The sequence below is a fragment of the Neomonachus schauinslandi genome, chromosome 3, assembly GCF_002201575.2.
Source record: "Neomonachus schauinslandi chromosome 3, ASM220157v2, whole genome shotgun sequence".
Lineage (NCBI taxonomy): Eukaryota > Metazoa > Chordata > Mammalia > Carnivora > Phocidae > Neomonachus > Neomonachus schauinslandi.
In genome coordinates, this window is record NC_058405.1 from 166,988,583 (window position 1) to 166,999,740 (window position 11,158).

General features: G+C 42.7%; 2 protein-coding genes and 1 non-coding gene across 3 annotated transcripts in view; 2 read left to right on the top strand and 1 right to left on the bottom strand.

The window, feature by feature from the left end:
• The window catches only part of ACADL (acyl-CoA dehydrogenase long chain), a 43,866-nt gene extending 36,967 nt beyond the window's left edge, over positions 1–6,899 (bottom strand). Inside the window, exons 1-2 of the mRNA XM_021703087.2 lie at positions 6,602–6,899; positions 961–1,116 (exon numbers count right to left, since the gene is read on the bottom strand). Of these exons, the coding sequence (XP_021558762.1) occupies positions 961–1,116; positions 6,602–6,678 (233 nt within the window). The 5' untranslated portion in view covers positions 6,679–6,899. The remainder of the gene's footprint in view (positions 1–960; positions 1,117–6,601) is intronic.
• LOC110591967 (NADH dehydrogenase [ubiquinone] 1 alpha subcomplex subunit 2-like) lies at positions 1,409–5,866 on the top strand. The gene is given in 4 exon segments (XM_044913315.1): positions 1,409–1,440; positions 4,475–4,529; positions 5,502–5,654; positions 5,657–5,866. Coding segments are annotated over 4 exon segments (450 nt in total).
• Positions 6,900–10,847: 3,948 nt separating the features above from the next.
• Positions 10,848–10,954, top strand: LOC123324446. Its single transcript, XR_006539817.1, has one exon. It is a non-coding gene; the product is annotated as a U6 spliceosomal RNA (small nuclear RNA).
• Positions 10,955–11,158: the final 204 nt, after the last annotated feature.

The following is an 11,158-nucleotide window of genomic DNA, read 5'->3' on the forward strand; positions in this document are numbered from 1 at the left end:
GGGTGAGAAAGAGAGAGAGAGAGAATCTTAAGCAGGCTCCAGGCTCAGCGCAGAGCCCGCTGGGGGGCGGGGCTTGATCCTGAGATCAAGACTGGAGCAGAAATCAAGAGTGGGCTGCTCAACCAACTGAGCCACCTAGGTGCCCCCCAACAATGTTTTAAAAATATTTTAATTGTAGTAAAAAATTGACAGTGAGTGAATTTTAGAAATAAAGCAAAATCCTATTTTCATAGAAATGACAGGTTTTTGGTCAACAAAGCAGGTAATCAGTAATTAATCAGTTAATAAACATCTGATCCAGTAGTAAAAGTACTTTAAGGTGGCCCATTGCCAACCAAGATTTGCATTGTGCTGGCCTGTTGAGCTTTTATGTTTTTTAATTCTTCCATGAAGCAGAAAAAAAAAATTTAACTATTTACTTAATTGCCACTTAACCAGAGTATTCAAATTACTACTCTTAGAATGAGTTGCAAATTTTCAAAATTTTCTTATTTTTAATTCTATATTTTAAAATTTATTTAAATAGCTAACTAACTTAAGAATCTCAGGATTCTTTTTTTTTTTTTTTTTTAAGATTTTATTTATTTATTTAACAGAGAGAGAGAGAGACAGCGAGAGAGGAAATACAAGCAGGGGGAGTGGGAGAGGGAGAAGCAGGCTTCCCGCCGAGTAGGGAACCCAATGCGGGGCTCGATCCCAGGACCCTGAGATCACGACCCCAGGGGAAGGCAAATGCCTAACAACTGAGTCACCCAGGTGCCCCAAGAATCTCAGGATTCTTAAGAATCCTTAAGTTTATAGTTATATAGTTAAGTATGATAGTATTACAGTTAAGAGAGCAAAATGTTAATAGAGCAATTAACACAGTATATTTTCTGTAGAACAACATGCAGCATTCTAGGAAGTGGTTCTTACGGTTCCCTTTATGCATATTACTTTAAAGGAAAATGTGCCACTTACTCTGTGTGGTAAGGAATCACTTCTTCTTGAAAAAACTTCCTTACACTTTCCCGGAAAATGTCATGTTCTGAAGAAAAGATTCTTCTAATTCCTATATCTGTTAATTTTTTAGCAGAAGGACTTTCTAGACGTTCTTCCCCTCCAGAATGAGAACATCTTAAAAATATACATATACATTAAGAAAATTAAGTGAATGGTTACTCTTCATATCCAAATTAGTGCCACTGAACAAAATGGAAGGTTAGTTCTATTTAACGACATGGAAAAACACTGATTTTTTCCCCCCATAGACAAACTACAGAGGTAAGTAGAAAGACTCTGAAATTTGACAGACCTGTTCAAATTTGAGCATCACCACTTTTGATAGGATCTACCTCATCTAGATGAGATCAAGTAGTTTGTTTTTATTCAACTCACTCTTCACTTCGAAACCCATAATGAGGACATCATGGCTATGACTAACCACAGGTCTGAGCTGAGGTAAAACAGTGTTGTCACATGATGTGAATTAAATTATGTAAAATTCAAATACCACCACATAATAATATTGGTAAGTTTTCATGTCACTATGATGTTTAAGATAATATTAACACTTTCCCAGAATCCAAATTAATATTTCATTCAGAATCATACAATTTGAAATGGCAGGTGTGTAAGATATAAACTATGGGGATGTTATTGCCATATTAGAGGAAACCTGCGTGTAAATAAAAAAAATGTCCATGAATCTCTGTAAGGATTAGCACAGAATTAATCAAGATCTTCAGAAACTGACCCTTCCTTCTCCTTGTCCCTCCATATTAACCTTAAAATAAGACTGCTCTGTAGCTCCTTTAGTTCAGTTGTCTTCAGGTTTATTTCCCTCTTGGGGCACTCCTGAGAAGAGTATGAGAATCTGTGTATCACTTTGTATATTTCCAACCTCATATCTAAAAAACTTTTTATCATATATCCAAATTTTGGCAAAGGTTGTTTTGCATGAAATTCTGTTTGGGGTTTCTCTCTTCCTTAGATGGACCCTGCTTTTTTTTCTTTCTTTCCTTTCCCCCTCCTCCCTTTCTTCTTAGTGTTTTTGTTTAAAAGACAGTTTTGTTTATTGGCAATTAGGTTGTCTCAACCTTTTTTCCCCCCTGTAATGAATTATTTTGTTTTAGCTTATGTATTTTTATTTAATGCTATGAACTGAACTGCGTCACTCCCAAATACATGTTGAAGCTCTAACTCCCACTGTGATTGTATTTGGAAATAGGGCTTTGAGGAGGTAATTAGTTAAATGAGGTCATAAGGGTGGGGTCCTAATCTAAGAGGATTTGTGGCCTTATAAGAGGAAGAGAGAATTAGCTCTCTCCTTGTGTACACACAACAAGGAAAGGTCATGTGAGGACATAGGGAGAAGGTAGCCATCTACAAGCAAATAGAGCTCAGGAACTGAATTGGCCAGCACTTTGATCTTCAGTTATGTAGCCTTTAGAATTATGAGAAATACATTTGTCGTTTAAGCCATCCAGTCTATGGTATTTTGTTATGACAGCATAAGCTAAGTAATACACTTAATATGCATTTTCTGTCATTTTGCTTTAGGTTTATCTTTTATATGCAACTTTTAGTGGAGTTTATTAATATAATGTGAGATGACTTTTAAATGGTAATCTTTGGTTATGAACATGTAATACTACAATTTTTATACTTAAGTCTGCCTTAGCCTTCATGGTTACTACTCAGTCATCTAAATCATTATTTTTAATGGCTCATTCATTCATTTGGTCAACACATACTTTGAGTACCCATTATGTACCGGGCACTGTTCTTGGGCTTGGCTTGTAGCTTGGGCTACAAGAGTGAGCAAAATAAAGATCCCTGTTTTCAGGTTCACATTTCTAGAAGGGGAGACTGAATAATGATAAATAATATAGTAAAGAGACAAATTATAGAATAAAGGAGGAGATGGTAAGTTCTATGGAAAAGAAAAGTGGAGCAAGGATCAGAATGTGTGTGTGGGACAAGGCAGGGACCATGGCTGCAGTATGGAAATAGTGCAGTCAGGGTAGGTTAAGTCAGAAGAATGAGATTTGAGCAAACACCTCAAGGTGACAGCCAAGCAGATTTCTGGAACAGAAGAATTTTAGGACAAGAAAACAATTAGAGCAAAAGGTGTCAGGCAGGATGGTATTTGGTATGTTCTATAAAGAGCAAGGAGGCCAAATGTGGATTGAGTGAAAACAGTAGCAGATGAAGTCAGAGGGGTGCAGGGGTCTTACATACCACTATACTGTTATACCAAACAGGCCAAATTTTACTTTATCCCATAATTGAAATTGATGAAGGATAGTTGGAAGAAAGGCAGGCAGGGACAAGGGGCCTCCGCCCTAAGAGGGAACCACCCTTAAAAGGATTTTACACCACCCTGGAAGAAGGCCTCCACCCTTTCTCATGTGATAAAAACCTGACTGGATGACAGGTGCAGGGAGGCTTAATCAGATTAAAACAGCCCTCCAACAAGCCCATAAAAAACCCTAGACTTAGAAACTCCAGCTGTGGCAACCCTCTTGGGTCCCCTCCTTCAAGTCCCCTCCCTCTTCGGGACCTTTGTATGATCACTCAATGAACTTTACTATTGCTCAGTAAACTGCTTTGCTGCCCACCACTCTGCAGGTCTGGTCTACCTCTTCATTCTTGCAAGCGGTGTGATCAAGAACAGCAAGCACTAAAGGAAAAATCCTGTAACAAAATGATTGGTTCCAATTTTCTGCTAGTAGAAATAAAACTATAATGCACACATTTGTCCATATAGCTTTTCCATACTTGGAATTTTTCCTCAGGAGAAAAATGTGCTGAGGCCAGGAAACTGGTGCTCTGAAACACTGAATCATTTGTCAACATAATTAGCAAATTTATATTCCAGTCTGCCCCTATCTTAAAATTTTATATCCTATATTACTTTAAGGAAAACTTCAGAATATTTCTAAGTAAAATACACCAAGAAAATAGAAAGTGAAAGAAGTGCCAGAAAGAATAAAGATTTTCAGGTCAGTTAAAAGTGTTCAAGAGAAAATATGCGGAAGAAAATCCAAAAAGTTGACAGCCAGTATGTTGGAACATCCATTTCTTGAAGACCAAGAAAACTTTACTGAATAAATTGGCCCTTTTTTTTTTCTTATAAAGACCAGGAAATCTGTACTGAACAAAAATAAACTACTAATTTAACAGGCCAGGCTCTATTATTTTTTTAAAAAATCATTTACATTATAAAAGGGAGACAAGTCTCCACCAGCACCTTCAGCAATACTTGGGAACTGGTTATAAATACACAATCTCAGACCTCACCCTAGATCTAGTGAATCAGATGATCTGTATTTTAACAAATTCCCTGAATGATTCATTTGTACATTAAGAAGCCTGCTATAATAAAACTGTAGTCCCTGACCTATTCAGAGGGTCCCTCAGGTTGTCCTTTTTCCAAATTCTCTATGAGATTTTCTTCCTATAATTCAACCAAAATAATTTATCCCAATAGACGTAATGCAGAAACAGATATAAGAATTGGGATGTCTTCTACTAAGCCAGACAATGTAAACGATGTTTCTCTTCTTTTTTTTGAAAAAGCTATTTTTCATAAAAATGATATTTATGATAACATGTAATGGGTTTATTATTGTTACTTTTACTTATTATCGAGATATAATTGACATATAAGAGTTTCAGATGTATATGATTCAATACTTGTATATATTGTGAAATAATCAACACAATAAGTCTAGTTAATATCCATCACCACATACTTATAATTTTTTTCCTTGTGATGACAACGTTTAAGATTTACTCTTTTAGCACATTTGAAATATCATGCTGTACATTAAACTCCCATGACTTACTTTAGAGCTGGAAGCTTGCACCCCCTCTTCTCCCATTTCCACACCCTCCCCACCAACCACAATCTTTTGTCTGTATCTATGAGTTCTTTTTTCATTTGTTGTTTTAAGATTCCACATATAAATGAGATCATACAGCATCCGTCTGTCTTACTTACTTCACTTACCATAATCTCTATTGTTACTTTTAATTAACTATTTATAAAATTCGTTTTGTAGTTATCTATTGATATCCATATGGATAGATACAACCCTCACACACACACACACACACACAAAAGGTCTTTGGGTGTCCTCTAACTTTAAGAGAATTAAGAGTCCCGATAACAAAAGAAGTTGAGGACCACAGTCTTACGAAGTTCTGGGGAAGAGCTCAGAAAAGTATGTGCATCCTAAAGTCAAGTCACCCCCTCAGTGAAGTCTTCCCAACTGTCCTCAGGAGGAACAGGTATTTTTCCGCTCCCATAGCATCGGAGAGTTCCACTAATGTTGTAACGAGCTAATTTATCATTCATGCCATACTCTTTAAATGGTGAATCCTGGATGCTTCCAGTTTATCCGATGAATGGATTTTAGTGTCATTATCTAAAGCTTTTGATTTCATGAACACTACCTGCATCACCACAGAGCCACTTAGAAACTATTAACTCTTCCGAATTTAATTAATTAAAGGATTTGTTCAGGGAGAACTTGGCAGGAAGTCCTAGGGCGGGGAGTTGGGCACCCCCGGAGATAGCCGCGGCCCGCAGCGAGTCTCGGGATGGGGCCAAACCTGGCCTACGTGAGATTCGCGTCCACTTGAGCCAGCACTCGCCGGGCAGCCAGGCTAGGGCGTCAGGGAACTCATCGAGAAGCACTATGTGGAGCTGAAGAAGGCGAACCCTGGCCTGTTTATCCTAATGCGCGAGTGTTCTGATGTGCAGCCCAAACTCTGGGCCAGCTACGCATTTGGCCAAGAGAAGAATGTCTCTTTGAACAGCTTCAGTGCTGATCAGGTAACCAGAGCCGTGGAGAATGTGCTAAGTGGCAAAGTCTGAAGCCTCCACTGATTGTTAAGAGCAAGAGCCCGACAGCTTGGGCTCTGTCGGACTGAGTACACTGTGAAAAAAGTGTTCTTCTGTTCTTTATAAAGCTTGTGCCGAAAAATGCCAAACAAATAAATAAAGGATTTTTTCAGTAAATTTCAATGTCCTTGTCTGATGGGGCGGAGGTCAGGTCTTCGCTGTCCCGGGCTGCCTTCTCAGGGGCACTCTTGCAAGTAGGCTTGCTCACAGACGCCTGACACTTTCTCCGGACCTGCGAGGCGGGAGTCCCACCTCCAGGTTCACGACCCTGAGAGCGCCTGGGGCTCTACTCCGCTGCCTTTCGCCACGGTTCTAGGTCCAAAGGTAGGAGCCCGAGTCCCCGTAAGAGCACCCAGGCTGGACGCCCCTCCCCGGCAACCCCGCGGCCAGAATCTCACGAGCCGGACTGGGGCCAGAGAGTGAGCCTTTGGCGAACCCCGCTTGGGGCTTTCCCGCGACTCCGGGGGACACAACCGAGGCCCGCATCCGCCCTCGTCGACGTGGGTCCCATCCCGTACCCTGCGCCGCAGGACGAGGGTCAGCCCCTACCCTCTGAGTCTCCTGCGCCCACCGCCCCGCCCCGCCCAGGTTGCCGCCCCCCGTGCGATGCTACGTTCCGGGCCCCCGGGGTCCCTCCCCCGCGCACGCGCCCGCCTCGGCCCCGCAGCCCGCCCGGGGCAGTTGAGCGGGAGCCGGGCGGGCACTCACCTCGCGGCGGGCCTCGAGGGCAGGGCGCACCGGTAGCCCCACCAGCGCAGGGAGCCGCGGAACAGGCGTGCAGCCATGGCTGGGACCGCGGCTTAGGGCGGCAGGGGCGACGGACGGGACTCCTCGGAGACTGTAGGGCCGGGCGCCGGCGGGCCGATTCTCCGCCGGACGGTCCTACTGGGTCGTCCCCTGCGAAAACTGCCCCGCGAGCCTTTGCTGAGCCGGAAGCCCGAAGACTGCTTCGACCTCCCCCAGCCCGCCTCCTCCGGGGCAGGCGGGTGGAGCGTCTCCCGGGGCTGCAGCATTCCTCTCCGAGTCGTTGCCAACCAAGTAAGTATTTGAATTTCTGACTTGCCATTTCCTTTTTCCTCAAGTTATCAAATACTGTTTAATAATTTACATTTCGACGAATGATAGTCTGAGCTATTGAAATTTATGGACTTGGTCTTTTAGGGATAGGAAATCTCCGAAGGATTTTGAACTCTTAAGTAGTTTGCGGCGTGGAATTCTAAGGCGGTGAGGCAGGACATTCAGGCCATTCTAACAGTTGAGGACAGTTATCAAGGCCTGAAAACGAGATTTTGCGTTAGACTTCAAGAACTCTAACTGAATGCAGAATATCAGGAAGTTAAAAAAAAAAAGGGGGAAGTTAATTCCAAACAGAAGCATGTGTTGACGGGGAGCGCAGGTCTCCATGCAGGCTTGCCAAAATTCTAGACTTGATGCCTGGGGGTCTTAGGGCCTCCACCATTAGGAGTCTGTGCCAGGGTACTTAATAGCTTCAGACTGTTGGTTTTTCAAGATGATAATTGGTTGGTCTTGCTGAGCCTCTACAAAATGATAATAATAAAATACTACTTCATTGTGCCTCAGTGTGGTCTGAGAATAACCACAGCAGCAGTAACGTTTGATGATGAGCTCCAGGGTTCTGTGAAGTAACACATCTCACGGGTGATTTTTTTTTTTTTTTACAGGCTTAATTAATTCACCTTAATTTCCTTGTATAAAAACACTGGTGGCAACAGCTGGAGCCTGGATCCTCTGCACCGAGACTCTGCTGTGGGTCTTTACTAGAAGGTCTAGTGAACTGATAGGGAGACATGGTGAGCAGGGTCTCTTCCTCGAGGCGTCTTGGTGAGATAGCTATAGATCTTAGAGATGGCATAAAAGGTGGCCTTGGTTAAGTTGCCCCGGGTGGCAGTGCAACCTTTCGTCTAGGTGTAGCAGTTGTTGATAGTAGTTACCTTCAGCAGCTTCTTGGGTCCAGATGATGTTTGTGCTTCTGGGGGCAGGGATGAGGCATGCCAGCACAGAGACACAGTGGCCTGTCACGTTTCAAGAGATGGTGTGGGGCTTGCTGATCTTGATCTCCTGGTAACCTCACTGCCCTGTGTCTATGGAGGGGAGGTGGGCCAGGACCATGGCCCCGCACATAGCAGAGGCTGTCTCCTTGGAGCACACCCAGAACCAACTTTGGCTGTTGTAGTTCCGAATGGTGACGAATGCCTTGAACTTGATCCACTGGCCAGTGCAGGTCTCCTTTTGCATGGGCCTAATCTTTAAAGAGAGACATACCCAGAAAAAAGTTGATGATCTGACTGCTTAATAGGCAGGGAGAAGAATAGAACTCCAAGAACTTTATCTTTTTTTTTTTTTTAAGATTTTATCTATTTATTTGAGACAGAGAGAGAGAGAACACAAGCAGGGGGAGAGGGGCAGAGGCAGAGGAAGAGCAAGAAGCTGACTCTCCAAAGAGCAGGGAGCCTGATGCGGGGCTCGATCCCAGGATGCTGGGATCATGACCTGAGCTGAAGGCAGACACTTAACTGACTGAGCCACCCAGGCACTACAAGAACTTTATCTTCATGTCCTTGACCAGGAGGCACAGTTAGTGATGAGGAGCCACCTCTTGTCCTTGGCCTTGCCTTGGCAAGCTCTGCGGCCTCCACCCGACCCGGACCACATCTGTGCCTGGGACTAGGACACTGTTGCTGAACAGCAGCCTCTGCATACAACTTTCTGTAAGTGTTAGCTGTTTTTATTCTCCTCCACTTACATACTCACATTTGCAGGTGATGGTCACTTTTAATAATGGCCTTTGATAATCAATTTGACAAAACTTAGATTTTTTTTCTAATTCAAATAGTTGGCTCTAAGAGTGAAATTTCAGATGCAGAAGATTTGAAAAAGATAAAAATTCATTTATCTACCAAGAGGAATTAGCAGTGCCAGGGCAGAACTATGGGGGAGCTATGTGAAGCAAGCAGGCCTTTGTGGCACTCCTCAAATCATATGCCTGGCTATGTTTTTAGTCTCTGAGCAGGGCCAGGGGTGCCCATGTAGATGACAAAGGCAAGGTTTCTCTACTTTTAGAATTATTGCCAAAATCCCTAGGAAATACAACAGTGTAAGAAACCCCAAGACTCCTACCTTTAGAGGAAAGTGTCTTTTTAGATTTTTTTTTCTTAATTTTTTTTTTTAAAGATTTTATTTATTTTTTTGTCAGGGAGAGGGAGAGAGCACAAGCAGGGGGAGCGGCAGGCAGAGCAGGTAGAGGGAGAAGCAGGCTCTCCACCAAACAAGGAGCCCGATGCGGGACTCGATCCCAGGACCCTGGGATCATGACCCGAGCCGAAGGCAGACGCTCAACTGACTGAGCCACCCAGGCATCCCTTTTTTTTTTTTTTTCCAAAATTAAATTTCTTTGAGCACTTTGGGTCATCTTACTAATTTTTCATCAAAATTGTTTTAGCTTCTTACTCAGAAATCATTTAAAATTTATAGAAAATTTGCAAATATAGTACAATAACTCCCATATGGCCTTTACTTGGATTCTCCAGTTGTTAACATTTTGCCCCATTTGCCCCATATATGTATTTTTTTGGGAGTCATTTGAGGATAAATTGGATACATCATGCCCCTTCACTCCTAGTGTATATTTCCTAAGAGCAAAGGAGTTCTTTTAATAGCTATAGCACAGTTATGCAATGTTGAAATTTAACGCTGATATAATATTCTATTTATTTATTTATTCATTTATTTAAAAAAAATTTTTTGGGGCGCCTGGGTGGCTCCGTCGTTAAGTGTCTGCCTTCGGCTCAGGTCATGATCCCACGGTCCTGGGATCGAGCCCCGCATCGGGCTCCCTGCTCTGCAGGAAGCCTGCTTCTCCCTCTCCCACTCCCCCTGCTTGTGTTCTCTCTCTCGTTGTCTCTCTCTCTGTCAAATAAATAAATAAAATCTTTAAAAAAATAAATAAATAAATAAAATTTTTTTTTAGATTTAATTTATTTATTTGAGAGAGAGAGACAGAGATAGTAAGAGAGAGCACAAGTGGGGAGGAGAGGGAGAAGCAGACTCCCCGCAGAGCAAGGAGCCCGATGCGGGACTCGATCCCAGGACCCCGGGATCATGACCTGAGCCAAAGGCAGACGCTTAACCGACTGAGCCACCCAGGCACCCTATTTATTTATTTTTAAAGATTGTATTTATTTATTTGAGAGAGAGCGAGTGAGAGAGCACAAGCAGAGGGAGAAGCAGGCTCCCCGCTGATCAGGGAGCCCGATGTGGGGCTTGAACCCAAGACCCTGGGATCATGACCTGAGCTGAAGGCAGACGCTTAACCAACTGAACCACCCAGGCACCCCTATTTAAGAATAATATATCAGGGTTTGAGCACCTGGCTGGCTCAGTCGATAGAGTGTGCAACTCGATCTTCGGATTGTGAGTTCAAGCCTCACATTGGGAGTAGAGTTTACTTTAAAAAATAATAAATAGGGGCACCTGGGTGGCTCAGTCAGTTAAGTGACTGCCTTCAGCTCAGGTCATGATCCCAGGATCCTGGGATTGAGCCCCACATCAGACTCCCTGCTCAGTGGGGAGTCTGCTTCTCCCTCTCCCTCTGCCCCTCCCCCTCCCTCTGTCTCTGTCTCTCTGTCTCTCTCTCAAATAAATAAATAAAATCTTTAAAAAGATATTCTTAAGTAATCTACCATCCATATTCTAATTTCAACAAATGTCCTAATAATTTCCATTCATTACAATTAAATCTGATAAAATAAAAAATGGAGATGCACCTGCAAATTGCCTGAGCAGCAAAACCAGTTCAGTCACAAAGCTGAATGATGTGGGAAATAAAAGCAAAAGAAAAAAATTAAATTTCTTTACTGCCTACAGCTCATTGACAAGTCCTTGAAACAGGTAGAGTGACCTTCAGCCCCCCTGATGTTGATACTTTGCTAAGGGCATGCTCGCTTCCTCAGCCCTTGTGCAAAAATTGGAACAATACAGAGAAGATTGGTGTGGCCTCTGTGCATGGATGACACACAAATTCATGAAGCGTTCCATAAAAAACAAAACAAAACAAAAAAACTTTGCTAAGGGCAAAAGGCAATCTTAGCTTAACATATTCCCAACACCCCAGGATCCTGTAAGTTTTCTTTAACATATTAAAAATTCCTTTGGAAACTTTCTTTAGCTCTACCAACACAAGATACATGTTAGCAGTCATCCTCCAAGCCCACTGATATTCATCTGAAGGGTCTCATGACTGAGGGT